This window comes from Leptodactylus fuscus, chromosome 6 (assembly GCF_031893055.1).
Source record: "Leptodactylus fuscus isolate aLepFus1 chromosome 6, aLepFus1.hap2, whole genome shotgun sequence".
NCBI classification, from domain to species: Eukaryota; Metazoa; Chordata; class Amphibia; order Anura; family Leptodactylidae; genus Leptodactylus; species Leptodactylus fuscus.
The window spans coordinates 158,093,837-158,116,130 of record NC_134270.1 but is presented as its reverse complement, the minus strand read 5'-3'; the positions used below and the strand labels follow the sequence as shown (position 1 = coordinate 158,116,130).

General features: G+C 41.5%; 2 protein-coding genes across 3 annotated transcripts in view; one reads left to right on the top strand and one right to left on the bottom strand.

Moving 5' to 3' along the window:
• Positions 1-1,626: 1,626 nt before the first annotated feature.
• LOC142208895 (serine/threonine-protein kinase SBK1-like) lies at positions 1,627-11,121 on the top strand. 2 transcript variants are annotated; one of them, XM_075277734.1, is made up of 5 exons: positions 1,627-1,817; positions 3,125-3,870; positions 4,568-4,747; positions 5,987-6,186; positions 7,876-11,121. In XM_075277734.1, exons 2-5 carry the CDS (start codon positions 3,726-3,728, stop codon positions 8,440-8,442), a joined length of 1,092 nt encoding a protein of 363 aa, XP_075133835.1. In that variant the 5' UTR covers positions 1,627-1,817; positions 3,125-3,725; the 3' UTR covers positions 8,443-11,121. The 2 variants fall into 2 exon arrangements, with proteins under 2 accessions (XP_075133835.1, XP_075133836.1); XM_075277735.1 differs by lacking the exon at positions 3,125-3,870.
• Positions 11,122-16,949: 5,828 nt separating this feature from the next.
• Positions 16,950-22,294, bottom strand: part of LIG1 (DNA ligase 1) — an 85,251-nt gene continuing 79,906 nt past the window's right edge. Inside the window, exon 30 of the mRNA XM_075279134.1 lies at positions 16,950-17,278. Within this exon, the coding sequence (XP_075135235.1) occupies positions 17,201-17,278 (78 nt within the window). The 3' untranslated portion in view covers positions 16,950-17,200. The remainder of the gene's footprint in view (positions 17,279-22,294) is intronic.

The following is a 22,294-nucleotide window of genomic DNA, read 5'->3' as shown; positions in this document are numbered from 1 at the left end:
AGTTTGCCCTTTGCTAGTCAGCAGCTGCAAAGTGAGATGTCAGTAACCAATCTTGATGATTTCCTTGTCCAAATACATTTAGCATGGTTTAACATTCCTCATTAATAACCTCGCTGATAGATGTATGATAATTTATATATCAACAACATTACTATGGATCCTGTAATTTCCATAAATCCAAGATACCTCGATCTTGAGGAGTGTCTATGGGGTTGGGGCTCCATGTTGCGAAAATGCTGCAGTAAAGAATCTTGCATGTTACAGTCCCTGAAAGTGGATGGGACTTTGGCTAATCCCATCTACACAATGCAGAAAAAAAATTTGCAGCAGATAATGTTGCAGCTTCAAAAACGTTGAAATGCAGAAACATTGGCGTTTTCCATATAGAAGGGGGCAGAGAGTCCGTAGAGGAAAATTCTGCAGACTTCCTGTGAAAAATGTTGAGTAAAAAAAAGTGATGCTCTTCGCTGCGGGTTTCAGACGAGGATGCAGAGTCTCTATTCCGGTCCGTGGAGTCCCTGGAGTCAGCCATTCAGTGATGCTCTGCACATATGGAGCACCAGTGCACACTGATGTGCACGCACTTAAACGCTTGTGCACAAACAGTACACAAAGAACAAGGACCCAGACAGAGACTCCATGGTATATTCCAGGCCCAATGGATAGGTGAGTATATGGTCTTAAGTCATATTTCGTCTACCCAAACAAACTAATTCCCCATCGTGTAATGAATCTACTGCAAATTTTTCCAGAGTCAGGCTGAGGCCCTACCTTGCAGAAACGCTGCTTTTTTGTTGCAGATTTCGCTGTGTGTTTTTGAGCCAAAGCCAAGAAGTAAGTAGTAAGTTCTTATACTTCTCCCTTCTGCTCAATCCACTCATGGCATTGGTTGCAAAATCTGCAACAAAAAAGGTGCATTTCTGCAACGTCGTGAATTGAACATGTCAATTTTGCTCAGGATATGCAGCATAACTCATGCTATGCACTGCAAAGGGAGAAATCTGCACTGCACTGTACACTACAATCTATAGATGAAATGCAACATCTCCCCCACATTGCTAATCCTGTAACACTACGGGCATTGTGTATTTTCATGTGGATTTCACTGCAGTTTCTTGACCAATCCACAGATTGTTGCGGATTTCACCCTAAACATTTCAAAGGATATCATTCTCATTGCAAATCTACTGAAAGAATTGATTTCAAAATCTGTTTTGTTATACTCTTACTGCAATTTTTGACTTTTCTGCATATTTATAGACTACTCAGAGAGCCGACGGTATTATGATAGTTTTTCACATTTCTGTAGGTTCTTTGTCTCCTATGTCAATATATTTGATAGACGAACTTATTGACTTGCATTACAACGTAAAGGGATATCGTAAATCCAAGGTGCATGGTCTTTACAATCTTGAGCTTGGCAGGACATATAAATAGAAGCCGTGATAAGAGAAAACAGTGGATAACGTGTATGCTAAAAGGTGCTGGTTCAGACTAGTTGAATGATGTTAATAACAAGTACAAGTACGAGGAGGGTGTAGACTAAATTTAGAAGCACATTCTGGAAACTGGTTTATAAGTGGGACACATGCAGATTCACCTCTAGCTCTATTTTGTTCAACCTGTCGTGTATAAACAGTGGCAGACACCACTGCTGCAGTCATAAGGTTTCGCTCCATCCAAAAGACACTTTAGAGAAGGAAGACTAAGAGGACAGAGGTATTGACGTTGTCGTCTTTCGCTGCTGTTACTTTGAGGTCAAGGAGAAATTTTCAAGTTAGTTGGATAGCATCAAACTTCTTCACCGGTATACTAAGGTATGCAATGTGCAATCTAAGTGTTATATGCATAGTCATATATGTCTTTAGTGGTAGAATAGAAGATGTCTAAGTCGTGCATGTCAATAGCACTTTCGCCTTTCTAAGAATTTTAGCAGCCTATCTGATTTCCACATCTGAGATGTATTTCTGCCGTCGATGGGCAGAGGTTGCGGTCAGAATTACTAGTAGTTTGCATCAAGTTACAGATAAGAAAGAAGTAAGGAGCTTAATAGAAAAAAACAAGGCTCGATGATATTGCACTTTGTGCAGGTGATTTTTCTGCAGAATTTATGCATTACATCAATAGGAGTCATATTTTGGTGCTTTGTCCAGTTCATGCACCCTACACCCTCAAACCTCTTATCTGGTCTTAGTTTATGGGAGCGTGCATTGGCTGTTCATAGCTTTCTGCTTGGTCATTACTATGGAGGCATATGTAAGTGTATGAGATGGCTCTACAGGCTACAGGCATCTCTGAATTTTCCATTGGATTTCACTGACAGATCCACAGATTGTTGCAGAGTTCACTTGCATATTTTAGTAAATCCGTGCGTAATTGGCACCATGTGCATGTACCTTCATGTGCATTGTGTATAATTTGCAATGGAAATCCATTGAAAGAGTTAAAAATTTGTGCCACAGGTAAAGATGTTTGGGGCCATCCTGTATAGACCACCTACAGTACACCTTCTATCTCAGTCGATATAAGCTGGGGAGATTCAAGTTCTTAAACATACCCAGAGTCATTCCACCAGCAGGATTCTATGTGTTTGGCGTGCTTGCACCCTTAATCCTTCCCCATCTTGGCTCTTCTGCCACTGGGAGCGTACACTGGTTGCTCAGGGGTGGCGTCTTCCTGCTTGCAAGCTTTTGGCCAAACCTTGTTTATCTGGCTTGCTTTCATGGGAGCGTGCACTGGTTGCTCATGGGCGGTATCTTTTTACTTGGCAACTACAACAGAGACTTAAGATCGATCAAAGAAGTGTGGAGTCATCCTTCACCTATGTAGACAACCTATAACTCCTTCTATCTCAATGTCATTCCACCAGCAGTTTTCCGTCTCGTAGGTGTGCTTACACTCTTAGTCCTTCCTTGGGAACATGCATTGGTTACTCATGGGTGGGATCTATCTGCTTGCAAGTTTTTGGCCACGCCCAGAGACATTCCACTGGCAGTGCTGTTTGTTGATTCATACAAAGACCGCCTATCTTCTCACTGATATGAACAGGAGAGTTTAGATCTTCTGGGCATGCCTATAGTTGTTCCGATCCTTTGTTATGCCCAATTACAATTTTTCTTCGTAGCAGGAACAGATAAGGAACATCGAATCGATGATTCTGTCCTGGGAACCACTGGAACAAGTCAGGAGAGGAGCAGAAGTTTACCCTTCTCCAGTGTCACTTCTAGGAATCAGACTCATTTACACTGAATGTTGTACCCAACAATACTAAGAACTGGGTAGATGCTTCAGCTGCAAAACTTGAAGCTCTAATTCACAATATGATAACATGATGGATCCTATCTGTAAGCTTACCTGTGACTTTCACTGAAGATGTCTGCAAGCCTGAATGTATTTATGTGCATACACTGTGTACCAACAAATATTTGCACCCCCATGCAAATGAAGATATCTGCGGTCGTGATCTACGTCACGCCTTTCACCATTAAATAGGAAACAGCATTGGCATTAGTCGCATGCATGCCACAAATTGCAGAGTTGTCCGATTTCGAGAAAGGGGTAATTGTCAAGTACCACAGAAATGGTCGATCCTTAAGGGACATATCAAGCGAACTGAATTACCCCAAATCGTCAGTGACCTGTGTGATTACGAAGTGGAAGATGAACTGTGATTGTCAGAATGTGCCCCGAGTCGGCAGACCCCCGAAACTGGGAGCTAGAGACCAATGAGTGCTGGCCAGAGAAACCGCACCCAACCGATGGCTCACATACACCAGGAGTTTCACCAGGCACCCAGGAGGATTGTGTCGCTCAATACCATCCGTAAGGAAGCATCTGCTGGGGACTACCAACTATTGAATAGGAAGAAATGTAAGTCCAAATACTTATTGGTAGACAGTGTATATAAAATTCTATGACAATGGAGAAAATGGTTACCTTTTTTCACTCAGAAACAGCACCACTCCTGTCTGCGGGCTGCATCTAGTACTGCATCTCTGTGCCGCTTAATAAATGGTCAATGGTATTTTGGGCCTGATAAATTTATCTTTGAGAAGTCTTTAATCTTTTTCTGAACTTTAAAATTCAGAAGTGTATCCTTGTGTGTCTGTATGGTATCCAAATAATGCCACAACACTTTTCACCATCTTGATAAGCTCTGCACAGCACCTTTGTTTTGATGCTGCTAAGGCTTCCTGTGAGTTGAATTACCATGTAAAGGACCACAGTTTCCATTCTATAAGAGGGTCTAACTTCATGTCATATTAAAACTATGATTATTCTTCAAGAAATAATTTCCTTTAACAGATCTGTTGCTAGTTGGGTGCAGCAGTAGAAACAGTCACAGTGTTAGGTGCAAACACCACATAGATAGCAGGCAGAAATTTTTTTGGGTCGTATGACCAAATTCGTCATATAGCCATAACCTAAAGCTGCATGTAATGACTGCCTTCCATTAGAGATTCATGACAAATATTGGTCACTTTTATAGCCCAAGGATGGGTCCAACTCCACACTACCATTATTCATTCACATTATTAACCAATTGTATCATTTTATCCTAATACAGATCATCTAAGAAAAATGAACCTCAATGAAATAAGGTGGAATGAGAACTATCTGGAAGAAATGCTCCTTCACACTTCCCAAAATCTTCCCATGATCAAGGTTGAAGATAACTACGTCATCATGAAGGAACTGGGCAGCGGTTCTTATGGACATGTCCTGCTTGCCTTAAACCAAACAAAAGGTATAAGAGAAGATATGGCAAGAAATGTATCATAATGTGCAAAGTTTTATATATATATATATATATATATATATATATATATATATATATATATACTATAACCATTAGGATACAACTTAGCACAAGCCTATCTCCGATTATAAAGCCACTTTCCATAAATGATTAGTACAGTGGAATATAAGAAACTTTGTAGTATATATTATTAAAGAGGTATGATTCCTTCTATGGAGAGGGGAGGGGGAGACTGTTAATTGCTTTATTCCCTCATTCTGGACAGTGGTAAAGTCTTATCTTGAAGTACAATAGTATCAGAAGAACTCTCTCACTCACGGTTTAGCATTGCGTCTTTTCCAGCAGCCTCCTCCTCTCCTCTCCCCTCTCCATAGAATTCTATGTGAAAAAGTATATCAGCCTGGTAAATTGAGAAGGGAACATATTACTTAAATCATATATATAGCAATGTTTCTTATATTCACCCATACTATTCATTTATGAAAGGCTGTTGTATAATTGGAGGTATACAAAAAGTTGAGAACTGCCATAATTCCTCTCTATGGATTGGGGCACCGCCCTCTGCTATATTCATGTGCCCTAATAAGCACCCCCTTTAAACCCATCTAACCCAAGAAACATATAACAATATTTTGCTATTTTGAAGTTTGCGTTGCATTTTGGGGTTTTATTCAATTTGGTAAAATGCTCATAATTTGCAACATATAGAATTCGTATGGAATCGTACAGCTTATGCGAACAAAAATTAGTATAAAAACACATTATAAAAAAATAAATATGGCCAAAACCCACAAAAAAGCAATTTAAGAACAACTTACGAAATTTGTGAAACATTCAGTATCAGTCATTACTTTCATCTAATAAATACTTTAACAATAATCAACACAAAAGTAAAAATTGTTAGAAAGTTCCTGCATCCGTGGTCTTAGCCATTGACAATCTATCAATACAAAAGACCACTAAGAAAGTCTAGAGAAAATTTTGCAAAATTTTTTGCCTATATTTGCAAAATTGACTAAATTTTAATTGGTTACAAATTTCTGCTAGTATAAATTTTGGTGTCTCTGCAGATAAACGTGGCTACGACTTATTCCGTGTGGATTAGCCCATGTAATGGCGCTTATCCCTACACATACCCAAAACTCTACGAATTATATCCATCATTTTCTCAGAAATGGCTTATACATAAAAGAATTCTATAACTATTTATTTTTCTTCCATTTTTAGGAAATTTAATGGCTCTGAAGTTCATGCAGAAAAACAATACGGATCTTCACAATTTCCTAATCGAGTATTGCTTGTCTCTATGTCTATCTACTCACCCGTGCATTATTAGCACCTTTGGAATTGCCTTTCAGACGGAGAGACATTACATATTTGCTCAAGAGCTGGCGCACGATAATCTCTTCTCTCTCATGAAGCCTCAGGTATGTCATCAAAAGAATGAGATTATACTTTAACAACGTATTTGGTTTCAATAGCAATTTGTGTTAAGTAGATGAAAAAAACACAATAATAGAAAACTTTACCGCTGGATCTTTGGTTCTGCTGTTGGAAAACAAACAATTGCTCAAGTCATTGGGACACATGGGATCTCCGAGTAAACACATGCTGTGATAGTTTTTAATGATCATCTGATGGGGACATCAGGGATAATAGGGGCACTAAACAAACCTCAGGTCCCGATGGGCCAGTGGCTAAGGGTAAGGGTAATTTGCATTCCGCTTGTGAACATTCTGCGCAGCTAGCCGAAATGGGATGCAGGTGCTGCAAACTGGCATCCAGTCGCGGCATTCCGCTTTGGATTAGGCCCAAAGGAATGAGCAAGCAGCTCCCATTGCAGTCAATGGGAGCCATTTTTGGCAGCGGATTGTGAGGCGGATACCACGTCAAAGTACGCTGCCAAAAGATCGCGACCACAAAGACATAAACAGTCTTATACCTAGAGAAGAGGCTCATTGGACTCATCTCTTATGTACCTCTTTACTGAAGCCAGAGAAATGCACCAAAGCCTCACTGTACATCTACCCAAGGTCCAGCGCATGTGCACCAAAGGTGAGGTACTACCCCAAATGCACAGGCAACAGTAGAACCAGAGTTGGGTTAATATAGATGATCTTTTTCTTTTAATCCCACCACGGACGGAATTAACAGAGGGATAGTGGGAACGCTAAACCGCTGGTCCCTAAAGACTTGTGGGTGGGTTTGGTGTCCTCAAAAAGTCCTAAGAGGTTCCCTTAAATTCACCTAAAAATACCAAAGGTGAAAAACTAATTTCGCCAAAAACTTTAACACCTTCGGTAGCAACAACCTGTTTGACTATTGGTAGGATTTTCTTATTGTGGAATGCATGTAACAGGACCCTCGCCTTCCAAAAAGTTCCACAATCAATTTATCAGTCCACAGATTATTATCCCAACACGTCCATGTGTGTTTTTAGCAAATATAAGGCTAGGTTTACATCTGCATTGGAGACTTCGCTGTACAGTCCGCCAAAAATTGGCAGAAAAAAGAGTCCTTAACAGAGGATGTTTTTCTCTGCTGATTTTTGTTTCAAGGCGCCTGAACCTTGACGGATCCCATTATAGTCGATGGGATCTGCCGGGCTCCGTGCGTAACCATTGTTGTACCAGTCCACCCTTTTGTTGTTTGGGTTTCCTGAAAGAAAGAAAAAGCGACAATGTGAACCTAGCGTAAGATGAACCTTTAAATTTCTCTTGGTTAGTAGAACTTTTTGTAGATATAAAAACCAATTTAAGAAGGCAGGGGAGGAAAGCAACCTGAAAAATGGAGAAAGAAGCATTTTTCTATAGTAAGATATACTACAAAGTTTCTTATATCCACTTGTACTATTTATGAACAGTTGTACTCTCAACCTTGAGGGTAAGCTTTAAATCTGCAATATGGTGGCCTTGACCACTTTTTTCTATGACATTCATCTAACATTTTCTACAATTTGATCACAAAAATTGTTGCTCTGACAAAAAGAAAACTCAGTATGGGAGAACATTTTGTTTTGACTAATTAGGCTACAATAATTCCCATTGCGATATTCGGTTCTATGATGTTTTTGTAATTTTTTTTTTCAACTTACCCCAATTTTCTGCCCTTCACAGATTGGATTGCCAGAAACTACAGTTAAACGGTGCGCCATCCAACTCGCCAGCGCTCTAGAGTACATGCACAAGAAAGGACTTGTCCATCGCGACATAAAACCTGAAAATATTCTCATCTTCGATCAAGAATGTCGGAAGGTTAAGCTGACCGACTTTGGTCTCTCGTGCAAAGCTGGAACATCTGTTGAATCGATGCCTGAACATCTGCCATATACAGCCCCGGAGATGTGCAGTCTAGGAACAGCGGATATGCTCAACGTACAAGGAAGTTTGGACACGTGGTCATTTGGGGTGCTGCTCTATTGCGTTTTGACGGGATATTTTCCATGGACCTTAGCGGTCTTGGCCGATAAAAATTTCGTTCAATACAGTAAATGGCATAGAAGCAGCAAAATATTTCGGCTCCCGAATCAATGGAATACGTTTAGCAGAGAGGGGCTAGAAATGCTAAAAAATTTGCTTGTGCCAGACCCAAGCAAGAGATGCGCCTCAACGGAAGTCATAAAATACGTCAAATTGCCTTGGAAGACGTGTCTCAACGCCAACAAGTACAAAAAGATGCGATAATATACGAGATTTATCATTGTAGGGTCGATTTCACACCTCACTATAGGTTAGGTTCAATAGTACTGGAATATGGACAGTCAAACATGGAGAAGGCATTACTTATGGGTTATTGCCCTGTATCGATCTACATTACATAATAGTTGCTCGTAGAATCCGATCAGAACTCAGATTTCATTCCTTAAACCATTCAGAAAAATAAGTCGCACAGTAATAGGTTGCTAAAGGACAGCACGGCCAGGTCTCTGTTATAAAATTTTTTGATATATGAAGTCCACTTTGCTTTGTATGTATACTGTATATAGGTTATAGAAGCGGGCAATGTGCTATAATATAATGGGTTAGATTTACTAACCAAAATGCATCCAAAAATTGCACTAAACTGTAGAGCACAAGGATTTTATTTGTGTGTTATTGTCACTTTTTTTGGTGTCTCTAATTTGGCTGAAAACCCAACTGGCACTAAATTTACTATGGCACCTATGCTAATTTTTTTTTTTTTTTTTTACACATTTGCTCAATTTGCACAGTTTTTGCTCTTATTTTACATGAATATTCTTAAAGGTTTCCTGTCATATTTTTTTTTTGGAATTTTAGACATTGCACTTAAGAGTCTTTCTATGCTATTCTTGCCCTGCCCTTGTTAAAATCTACAGGTGGCCCTCAAGAACATTGAGGGGGATTTATCAAGATCAACGTTCAGTATGTTGACCTTAAGGCTGGTCTTACAAGACCGTAATGTAAGTCCGCAAATGAGGGTTTTCAATTGCAGACACATTATACTCAATGCGGCCTCTTACACCACCGGATATTTTATCCGTGGTGTGGCCGGGTCGCAACCGTGGTCCGCAATTTATTGAGCATGTCCGTAATGCCCGTGAATTGCGGCACTGCATGGACTCGCCCATAGAAGTTTATGGGTGAGTGCGGCAGAACACGTACATCGGCAGAGTGTATGTTGCCGATCAGCAACATGCGGACCATAGAATTATTACGGTAAGATATGCATCATTTATGGAGAGTGGTACATCCTGTACATTCTCCAGCAGACCATGTCCCTGCACTGAAATGGTCCCATCCATGAACCTCCTTTCACGAAAGTGGAGAGGGTGACGGAAGAGAAAGTTGACTTGCTTAAAAAATTGCACATTTTTTAAGTTTTGTGCAGAAAACTGGAATACTAGGCATGATATATACCTCCCAAAACGCAGAATCCAAGGGTAAATTCGGATGGGGTTTTTTGGACCGGATTTTGACACAGGCCGCCTCAGAATCTGGTCCAAAAAATGGCTAGCTGCGACTGGATACAGCTACAGTTCAGATTAGATCCAAATGAATAGGACTAGTCAGGAGGGAGTGCTCGCACCATGGATGCTGTGGCGGATTTCACTGCGGAATCCGCGGCAAGAAAGGACAGGTCGCTCCTTCTTTCCACGAGCGGCAAAAAACCGCTAGCGGAAAAAAGAAGGTAACGGCTCCCATTGAAGTCAATGGGAAGCGTTTTTTGGAGCCAGATTCTGAGGTAGATTCCGCGTCAAAATTTGGTCCAAAAAACTCCGTCTGAACTTACCCAGAGTTTAACTGGTGTGACTGTCTGCTAACAGCATATCTGTAGACATCAAGGCAGTGACAGCATTGACAGCAGTCTCTCGGAGATTGACGTTCCCCTTGCCTGTTGACGTTAGGGGGGAGAGATCAATCACCTATTAATAGGTTTACTTTCAGCGCTTCCTCTGGAACGCTACGAGACCACCCAGATGACTCCAGGCATGCTTTTAGCATATAGCAGTCGTAAACTACTTATTCTGCATAATGGACCTCCAGAAGATTTTAACAAGGACTTGGTTAGAATAGGGTACAAAAGACTTAGGCCTAAGGCTGAGTTCAGATGGAGTTTTTTGGTCCGGAATGTGACGTGGACGCCGTCTCAGATTCCGGACCAAAAAACGGGTAGCCGCGACCGCAGTGTACCGGCATCCAGTCGTGGCACTCCGCTCCGTATTAGGCCCAAATGAATGGGCCTAGTTGGGAGGGAGTGTCTTCAGGAGGATGTCCGTGGCTGAATCGGCCTTGGAATCCACTTGAAGAAAGGGCAGATCGGTTCTTTTTGCCACGAGTGGGAACAAACCGCTCTCAGATAAAGGAAATGACCGGCACCCTTTGATTTCAATGAGGTGTTTTTTTCGTCAGGATTTTGACGCAGATTCCGTGTCAAAATCCTGAACAAAAAACCCCATCTGAAATCAGCCTAACACACAACCGAGTGTGCAGAGCAATGCTCCTCTGTGTAATAGTCCGTTCCAATGAACACAGAGCAAGTCCATATCCTGAACCATGTCATTGGAACAGAATGCATTGGAAGTCCCATAGAAGGACATCATGCAATACCCTCAGAATATCATCCAAGTGGATTCCGCTGCAAACTCGGCCCCGCATTGTACCGCACATTCGGTCAGGTGTATGGGGCCATAAAGGATGACAGCTTCCCTTTAAAACACTTTTTATATATGGTATATCTCTTCTTTTGTCTTACGAAAACTTTGCTGTGTCTTTCAGAATTTTTGTACTAAAATTAGAAAGTTTTTTTTCTATGATAAACGGCTACAAAATATGCTTGGATGAATGCTTCATATATAAAGTGATTGGAACACGCAGTGTACATGTATCTGTTTCACCATTAAAAGAACCATCCATCATTACGATTGGGTGTCGCTTGTTATTTTATGGATAAGGGACAAGAAAAAAAAAACAAAAAAAACCCAACCCACTAAGATTCGCACAATTGAAACAATTTTCTGTGAATTTCTCCGAGATGACGCAGAGCTGTGTTACATTACTTCGCATTACAATAATTCTGCCACAATTCATATCATATAAACATGTGAAATTATACAGAAGGGTGAAATTAACCACTTCACGACCAGGCCATTTTCTCCTGTACCAGACTGGACAGATTTTCAGTTAAAAAAACGGTTTTGCCGTGGAGAACATAAAACGCTCACCGGCGCTCATGGCCAGACACCTTTCAAACCTATTCAAATGAATGGGTTTGAAAGATGCCAGCAGCTTTCCGTCTGCTCACGCCTGCTTGCCTGCTCCTGCCTGACACAACAGTATGTAAACAGTGACCAAACCGAAACACTTATTGCTCAGGAACAGTGGGGGCTAGAGGAAAAATTCCAACTGAGCTGGAATCAGTGGAGCAACTATTAACCACTTTCCAATGGCCTTTTTCTTTATTATTATTATTTTCGTTTTTTGACTTCCCACATTCCAAACCCCGTAACTTTTTTTTATTTTCCCGATCACAGAGCCATATGAGGGCTTAACGTTTGCGGGACAGATTGTTTTTCATAATGATACCATTTAATAGTCCTTACAATGTGCTGGGAAACTGGAAAAAAATTCAGAATGGAGTGAAATTAGAGGAAAACTGTCTCTCTTACGGGTCAGTTCGATTATGGGGATACAAAATTTATTTGGTTTTATTTACATTTTAACCCTTAAAAAAAATACAAAACTTTGCAAAAAAAAATAAATAAAATTCTTGGCGTCGTCATAATCCGACACCCATAACTTTTTCAAATTTCTGTGTACGGGAATGCATAAGGCACCTTATTTTGCAGGGTCAGTTGTATTTTTTTAGTTATATTATTTTGGGGAGTGAGTCTTTTGCTTTGATCACTTTTTTTGGAATTTTTAACCTTGGGGGGTCTGATCACTGAAACAATGCATTATAATGCTAATACACTGCAATGAATTGAGTTTAGAGCATCCTGTAATAAAAGTGAATAAGAGACAAGCCTGGGAGCATTCAATAGGCTCCTGGTTGTCATGTGAATGGAATGATCCACCCCATAATGGCAGTATTATGCATCGCCAGAAAAGGGTCCTAATTAGGATTGAGCGATCATGTTCGGAAAAGATCAGATTCCAAACGGCGATCGAGAAAATTTCACGATCGCCATCGGAATTCCGAACACGATCTTTTTATGTGGGATCAAGATCGGTGATCTTTTCCCCCAATGCTTTGCTTAGCCTTCACACTGAGTATACGCTGTATACTTAGTGTGAAGGCTCCGCTGCAGTTCCATAGGAATGAATGGAAGCAGCCGGCACACAGCCTTAACCCCCTGCACGCCGGCTGCCTCCATTAATTCGAATGGGAGGCTAAACTACACATCTCTAGCAGCTACTTACCTCTAGAGATGGCTGCTTCGGTGCCCTCCTTCTTCTTGTCCTCGCTGCCGCTCCACTCTGCAGTCTTCTTGCCTCGCTGCCCCGCCTCTCAGGTTAGTGTTTAAAGCGCTAGGTAGGCGGGGCTTGTGGCTTAGGAGAGTGTGGGCGGGTACAGGGCGGGGAGACGTGACGTCTCCCCTCCCAGTACCCGCCCACACTCTCCTAATCCGCCCACACTCTCCTAACCTGGCAGGGAGGGGGCAGCGAAGGGAGAAGAGCAACGTGGAGCGGCATCGAGGCAAAGAAGGAGGAAGGCACTGGGTAATGGACCAGCCATCTCTGGAGGTAAGTGGACACCAGGGGGGACTAAGTAGCCAGAGGATTAAAAAAAAATCCTCTGGCTACTTTAATGATTCACTACACAGCGTGGAATCTAACAATTGTTAGATTCCATGCTGTATAGTGAATAGGATTGCTTTTAAAATCCGATCTCTGATTAATAAAAAAAAATCCCATTGACTTGCATTGAGATCGGAATTGGGATCGAGATCGAGTTCGAATGAAAAATGATCAGAAATCGGATTTTAAAATCGATCCTGAAAAGTCAAGATCGGCTCAACCCTAGTCCTAATGCCTGAAATCAGTGCGAGTATTAATCATGGGCATTGAAGCCAGGTTGTATAACTCAGCTCCTGAGCAGCCGCCATATTTAAGTACCTGACATCCGCTATACTATTATGGCATGTCGGGAAACCCTAAGAACTGGTGTTGGTGGAGAAAGGTCCTCTATAAACCATATGCAAGAGCACTGTACAACTTCAGAGAAACTGGATCCACCAACTCTTGGCTACTAAAAAGAGCCTGGTAGAGGCAAAAGTAGACACAGCTCAAGGTTTTTATTTGCTTAAGACAACCTTTCACAACCTCCACCAATTACAAGTCTTTCCATCGTTCAATAGGCTCCGCTCCTCTGATTGGCACAGTTGGAATTTTATTTCTAGCCCCCACCGTGCAGATTGCTCAGAAATGGCGGGGGCTATAAAGAAAATTTCAACTGTGCCAGAGTAAGTGGAACAGAGCTTATTGAAGGATGGAAAGACTTGTAATTGGTGGAGGTTGTGAAAGGTCGTCTTAAAGGTGTTTTCTGGTGATTAAACTTAAAAAACTTGAACTTAAAAAAAAAAAAAAAAATTCCTGCAGTACTCCATTCAGTTGTTCCAGCATTTCCAACAATAGTAACGACATATCGACACTCAGCAAAATGGGGACCAAAGGAGGGTCTAGTGAGATGCTATGTACAGTACACAGAGTGGAGAACTACAATGGGAGATTGGAGTAAGAAAGGGAGAAGCTGTACCAAACAGGATTCCAGAGCTGAAGATTACAGGGGTGTGCGCTCCGATCCTGGACTGCCCCATAGTGTGCCGGTGGAGATGAGAAGCAAGGACAACGAATAACGAGAACAAGCACAATGAACAACAAGAAAAACGATGGTCAAGAATGACGTCAAGCCCATGTACAAGTATATTTTTTTATTTTTTTTTGCTCCTGCAACAGTATATAGCGAAATGCGTGATCAAGAAACAACATTCAGCGAAAGGGGATACTGTGGATGTGAAGGGGTCAGAGTAGGACGTAAAAGTACAGTATCAGTATGATGAACACGAGGTACACAGTCAAGCCAAATATATCAGCGATGTTCCAAGTAACATGTCTGAATGCAAACTCTTAGGCACGTCTCGGATACAACAGCCAACAACAGTTTCAGCGCCACGGCTGTCTGTGAAAAACAGAGGCAAGGGGGCAAAAATGAGATCACCCCGAGGCCTTGGATACCTGTGTATGTCATTACAGTTAGTTATGGTAGCCAAAGGAGCCCCAATGCACTACTAGATGGACGTCTCTTGGCCATTCCGTATATGTGGATAGCTTTCACCACTGCACAAATCTGATCTAGTGTAACAAATTATATTGTGTTGCTGCGACTGTGCAGGGCAGACGGCTAGGGTTGGTTACATGGCAACTTTGGCTGCGACTCTCCTAAGTGAACAAATGTTCGCCAGGTTGCAGGGCGACTCTTACTGTGGCGCAACAACTTCATAAAAAGCAATGCTTGACATTTTTGTGAACAGGAAGGGCGGTACACTAAAAGTGGCACTGTGACTCTATTCATTAACATTAGTGAAAAAGTCACAGGCCAATCCGACGATCTTTGGTCATGCGCGCAGCCCAAGTCGCCACGTAGTCCTAGGCCTTAGGACGGATGACATACATCATTGATTGAATACATTATATGAGTAAATTTATAGGTCCGCAGTAAGTCGAAGTTCACACTGCTGTTAATACAGTCTCATTTATCACAGGATAAGAGCAACGGACATTAAAAGGGGTTGTCTACAAATTGTAAACAAAATGTGAAACAAAAAGAACAAAACCCACACATCATACTCACCTGTCCCCAGCACCATCAAGACCATTAAATTGCCACCAGAAGTTGTGCGCTGCACGTAACTACTGAAGCTACGCAGCAACAGGAAAGGAACAAGTGACATAAGACAGCAGCACCGGACACCAGGGACAGGTAAGTATGTTTAAACTTCCCCAGCCTCCTCTGTGAATCCTCATATTCCTGGACATGCCTTCAAATAACGGTAGTGTGTACCCTCCCTGAATGGAGGTCTTCTGGTCTTGTGACAGGACAGCACTCTTAAAGAGGCAGCGTACAGGGGCACTGTTTTCCTAATTACACCCTGGGAAACAGATTTGCATATTCCCCATAATCCCTTAGTGGAGCGAAAATGGCTTTGGAAGTCTCCATACGCCTGCAAAGGTGCCCAGTCCCTAAGGATTGTTGTTATCCGCTGACCCTGGCCTAAAGTCTCTCACTCAGCCAAACCAGTTTCCCTACGCTGTGCTGATGAGATCCAACCAGATAGAAACAGTGCTGTCAACAGCTGGGATTCTGTTCCTTTTGGAATGGATATACTGGTTTGGCAATAACCCTGCATCATGTTATTAGGCTTGTATGATGTTAATGGGGCTGTCCTAAGAGGCAATGTACAGAGGTACTGTTTTCCTAATTCCATCCACCAATGGCAAATGTCAGAGATAATAATCAAGTAAACTGAAGTCCAACGTGTGTATATCTTTGCAGGTTTCCTCATGTAAAATTATTATATAGAATTGGTACATCACTGCATTCCGTGTTTTTACAGCATGTGGTACAATGATGCTTCCTATGTTTTCTGGGCTGGTATAAACTTGGCAAAAGCAAATTTAGTTTTTGTTTCAATTCCTTTACAAAAATTCAAAATTTTGAAAACACTTTGGAGTCGCCATATTCTAACACCGCCATATTTTTTATATTTCCTTACATGGAAATATTCCTTACATGGAGCATTGTATTGTATCTTATTTCGCAGGACGGGTTTTTAACTTTTGCTTCCACCATTTTGGGGACTGTGTGGCATTTTGATACTATTTGATCAACTTTTGAGGGAGGCCAGACAACAACAAAAAGAACCAACCAAATCGGCTATTTTGTTTTTTTCTCTTTATGGTATTCACTGGATATTATTTTTAATTTTTTTTTATACTTCCAAAAAATTAAACAATGTCTATGGTAACAGTCAGCAGTGTATAGTGGGATAAATGTGTGTATAATTTAGGCATTTTTGGACTTGGGGAAACCTGGGAATAGGTTTATTTTTGATTATTTTTATACTTTAAGATAAGATAATCCTTTAATAGTCCCACAGTGGGGAAATTTCAGTTTCATAGATGGTACAGTAGTATATAACAAGAGAGAAACACATACAAGCACACAGCAGATAGAGAAATCCTAGGAATCATAGCAACTAAAAAATAAAGAAACACAGACACACTGCAGGATCATTTAGTTCTCTGTGCGGAGTGATGTTAATAATACACCCAAATGTGATTGAAGCACATGAGGAGGGGTCACAGCATGTAGATATAACAGGCAAGTTCTCCAAGATGGTGGGAACAACCTCCCTGCCAAGTTCCTTTAAAAACGGTCTACAAGTCCTGAGAAGAACTGATGGAAGGTAAAGGGCAAAGGTCATACCAAATATCAATAGAATTTACATTTCTCTTTTCTTCATTCACTTTATTTTGTTACCTGTCAAAAAAACCCCAAAACATTAACCCTTCTATGTCTGAAAACATTTTTTACTATGCTGCTCAGTCGTAGGACAATGAACGAAGAATCCAGAAAGACTTTAAAAGGAAATCTTTATTTTAAAACAAACAAACAAACAAACAAAAAAAAAGACATAAAAAAAACTGCACACTTTAGCAGTTTGCCCCACTGCAAAGACATCTTTATTTTATAACATCTCTGCAACTTATTATGTGGAGATACAAACACGGGGTTATAAACGATGACGTATATACAAAATCACTTAGGTAGATGGGGCGGTCTAATAGGAAACCACCAAGAGAAGCCTATCTAGATCATATCATTCAAGACGACGAGAAGTTGAATGAAGTTATAAAGAGTTCTTTATTAAAAACAGGCACAATTTAGGTGAACGGCTCACCCCATATTACATGGATGGCTCTAATAGAAGTCGTCGTCGTCTTTCTCTGTCGTACCTACGTTTTGTATCTGCTGCTGCTTTTTGTACAGGTCTGCAACCTAATAAAGACGAAGAAAAATAGTTAGACGTCCATATAAAAAACACAAACGTCTCTTTCACATCTGTTAATTCTGACATACGCCTCAACCTCCATAAGGCTCCTCTGGATATCATGACAAGCCACTTCTGCTAATACCCTGCAGTAAAACTGCTCGGTCACAAGGAGTCTGAAATGGAGGAGCATGTGTTTAGTGCCCTTCTCCTTAGGTAAGATTTACGACACCCCTAGGAACCAGGAAGGTTAAACCACTTTCTGGATTCTAGCCTGTCAAATACTTGATCCAGAATAGCTTAGGCCCCATATCCATCCAGACATCCATCAGAAGCTGCCCAAAACAAATTCCACCTTAAGTCTGCCTCGACATGACGTGCGCGAGAGATCTGCTCTGCCCTACATCTTTTTCAACAAACACATCCGAGTGCAAAAGAGAAGGGAAACTTTCCCAAATATTTCCCCGGGAAACCTCTTTCCATCTATACCTGGATCCATTCCCACCTTGAGAGCGACGTCCCAAGTATAGTGTGAAGGCGGCCTACTACTAAAATTACACGACGAGAGTATCGATATGGCCTACGCTGACATGTCACAGCAGAGTGCTTGGCCGTCCAGCTCTGCCTTATACCACCTGCAGGGAAACAAAGGTGACAATCCCTCTATGCACCCTTCTTTGGCACTTGCTCTGATATTTAAAACAGATACAAATTGGATTTGCTATGGGTAGGTCTAAAGCAACATAAAAAATTCCAATATATATATATATATATATATATATATATATATATATATATACACTCACCGGCCACTTTATTAGGTACACCATGCTAGTAACGGGTTGGACCCCCTTTTGCCTTCAGAACTGCCTCAATTCTTCGTGGCATAAATACAACAAGGTGCTGGAAGCATTCCTCAGAGATTTTGGTCCATATTGACATGATGGCATCACACAGTTGCCGCAGATTTGTCGGCTGCACATCCATGATGCGAATCTCCCGTTCCACCACATCCCAAAGATGCTCTATTGGATTGAGATCTGGTGACTGTGGAGGCCATTGGAGTACAGTGAACTCATTGTCATGTTCAAGAAACCAGTCTGAGATGATTCCAGCTTTATGACATGGCATTGCATTATCCTGCTGAAAGTAGCCATCAGATGTTGGGTACATTGTGGTCATAAAGGGATGGACATGGTCAGCAACAATACTCAGGTAGGCTTTGGCGTTGCAACGATGCTCAATTGGTACCAAGGGGCCCAAAGAGTGCCAAGAAAATATTCCCCACACCATGACACCACCACCACCAGCCTGAACCGTTGATACAAGGCAGGATGGATCCATGCTTTCATGTTGTTGACGCCAAATTCTGACCCTACCATCCGAATGTCGCAGCAGAAATCGAGACTCATCAGACCAGGCAACGTTTTTCCAATCTTCAATTGTCCAATTTCGATGAGCTTGTGCAAATTGTAGCCTCAGTTTCCCGTTCTTAGCTGAAAGGAGTGGCACCCGGTGTGGTCTTCTGCTGCTGTAGCCCATCTGCCTCAAAGTTCGACGTACTGTGCGGCATTCAGAGATGCTCTTCTGGCTACCTTGGTTGTAACGGGTGGCTATTTGAGTCACTGTTGCCTTTCTATCAGCTCAAACCAGTCTGGCCATTCTCCTCTGACCTCTGGCATCAACAACGCATTTCCGCCCACAGAACTGCCGCTCACTGGATGTTTTTTCTTTTTCGGACCATTCTCTGTAAACCCTAGAGATGGTTGTGCGTGAAAATCCCAGTAGATCAGCAGTTTCTGAAATACTCAGACCAGCCCTTCTGGCACCAACAACCATGCCACGTTCAAAGGCACTCAAATCACCTTTCTTCCCCATACTGATGCTCGGTTTGAACTGCAGGAGATTGTCTTGACCATGTCTACATGCCTAAATGCACTGAGTTGCCGCCATGTGATTGGCTGATTAGAAATTAAGTGTTAACGAGCAGTTGGACAGGTGTACCTAATAAAGTGGCCGGTGAGTGTATATATATATATATATATATATATATATATATATATATATATATATACAGTCCTATGAAAAAGTTTGGGCACCCCTATTAATCTTAATCATTTTTAGTTCTAAATATTTTGGTGTTTGCAACAGCCATTTCAGTTTGATATATCTAATAACTGATGGACACAGTAATATTTCAGGATTTAAATGAGGTTTATTGTACTAACAGAAAATGTGCAATATGCATTAAACCAAAATGTGACCGGTGCAAAAATATGGGCACCTCAACAGAAAAGTGACATTAATATTTAGTAGATCCTCCTTTTGCAAAGATAACAGCCTCTAGTTGCTTCCTGTAGCTTTTAATCAGTTCCTGGATCCTGGATGAAGGTATTTTGGACCATTCCTCTTTACAAAACAATTCAAGTTCAGTTAAATTTGATGGTCGCCGAACATGGACAGCCCGCTCTCAAATGATCTGAAAACAAAGATTGTTCAACATAGTTGTTCAGGGGAAGGATACAAAACGTTGTCTCAGAGATTTAACCTGTCAGTTTCCACTGTGAGGAACATAGTAAGGAAATGGAAGACCACAGGGACAGTTCTTGTTAAGCCCAGAAGTGGCAGGCCAAGAAAAATATCAGAAAGGCAGAGAAGAAGAATGGTGAGAACAGTCAAGGACAATCCACAGACCACCTCCAAAGAGCTGCAGCATCATCTTGCTGCAGATGGTGTCACTGTGCATCGGTCAACTATACAGCGCACTTTGCACAAATAGAAGCTGTATGGGAGAGTGATGAGAAAGAAGCCGTTTCTGCAAGCACGCCACAAATAGAGTTGCCTGAGGTATGAAAAAGCACATTTGGAGAAGCCAACTTCATTTTGGAAACAAAGATTGAGTTGTTTGGTTATAAAAAAAGGCGTTATGCATGGCGTCCAAAAAGAAACAGCATTCCAAGAAAAACACTTGCTACCCACTGTAAAATTTGGTGGAGGTTCCATCATGCTTTGGGGCTGTGTGGCCAATGCCGGCACCGGGAATCTTGTTATAGTTGAGGGTCGCATGGATTCCACTCAGTATCAGCAGATTCTTGAGAATAATGTTCAAGAATCAGTGACGAAGTTGAAGTTACGCCGGGGATGGATATTTCAGCAAGACAATGATCCAAAACACCGCTCCAAATCCTCAGGCATTCATGCAGAGGAACAATTACAATGTTCTGGAATGGCCATCCCAGTCCCCAGACCTGAATATCATTGAACATCTGTGGGATGATTTGAAGCGGGCTGTCCATGCTCGGCGACCATCTAACTTAACTGAACTTGAATTGTTTGTCCAAAATCCCTTCATCCAGGATCCAGGAACTGATTAAAAGCTACAGGAAGCGACTAGAGGCTGTTATCTTTGCAAAAGGAGGATCTACTAAATATTAATGTCACTTTTCTGTTGAGGTGCCCATACTTTTGCACCGGTCAAATTTTGGTTTAATGCATATTGCACATTTTCTGTTAGTACAATAAACCTCATTTCAATCCTGAAATATTACTGTGTCCATCAGTTATTAGATATATCAAACTGAAATGGCTGTTGCAAATACCAAAATATTTAGAACTAAAAATGATTAAGATTAATAGGGGTGCCCAAACTTTTTCATAGGACTGTATATATATATATATATATATATATATATATATATATATATATAATATATATGCTTTATAAAAACTTGCTTTCAACGCCTTAATGCATCCGTATGGACAAAAAAAATTCAGAGCCTTATTTTAGTAGAAGAGCAACAAAGAGTCTAGCTTAAAGGGATCCTATCATTGGATACTCTTTTCTTCTGACTAACACGTAGGAATAGCCTTAAGAAAGGCTATTCTTCTCCCACCTTTAGATGTCTTCTCTGCGCTGCCATTTGGTAGAAATCCCGGTTTTCTTTGGTATGCAAATGAGTTCTCTCACAGCACTGGGGGCGTCCCCAATGCTACGAGAGAAATCTACAGCGACACCTCCATCTTCTTCTGGAACACTCTCTCCCTTCGTCTTCTTCCATCCTGGGTTTCAACCTTCTAGGCATGTGTAGTTGGCTCTGCTATCAGGCCACGGGCAGAGCCGACTGCACATGCCCGTGGCCACAAGAGAATGGCCGCTTACACAGTAAGATGGTGTAAGCGCCCATTTTCTTGTGTCCTGTGGGCATGCATAGTTGACTCTGCCCGAGGCCTGGAAGATTAAAACCCAGGACGGAAGAAGACACTGGGAGAGGGCGTTCCAGAAGAAGATGGAGGCGTCGCTGGAGATTTCTCTCGCAGCATTGAAAAAAACCGGGATTTCTACCGAATGGTGGCACGGAGAAGACATCTAAAGGTAGCAGAAGAATAGCCTTTCTTAAGGCTATTCCTACATGTTAGTAAGAAAAAAAGGGTGTCCAATGATAGGATCCCTTTAAAGCTAGCCATACCTATTTAAGTAAACAGAAGACAACCATGAGCTCAGACAACTCAGAAGCAGGTCAGATGGGGCAATGCCAAGAACTATATCTCCCAGATATATCTCACAGCACCCTGCTGTACCACCCATGTAGAAATCATGGATGTCTGTGTTCTCCACAAACCGCACACCATCGTACTTGTCTTGATACCAGACAATGGCATATTAAAACAACCTGCCTAATACTTTGTATGTCCTCCTTGTATCACCAAAACAACTGTAACCGACTGTGACACTGACTTCACATGATCTCTGACTGAGTGCGGAGGTATATGGCACCAAAATGTTATATCCTGAAGGGTCTGTAAGTTTAGTGATGGAGTTTCCATTCAGACGAATTATTTTTGCCAACACATCCTATAGATACTTGATCAAATTTGGTGAAGCAAAGTCATCAATCTAACCCAGCTCATAGCCAGATTTCTGACGTAAATGATAATAAACTTGGTGGGGTTGATGGCTACACCTCCTGCATAACTTCACCCCCTTTCAGTAAAGTGGCAAGGGCGGCACAAAAATAGAAAAAGTT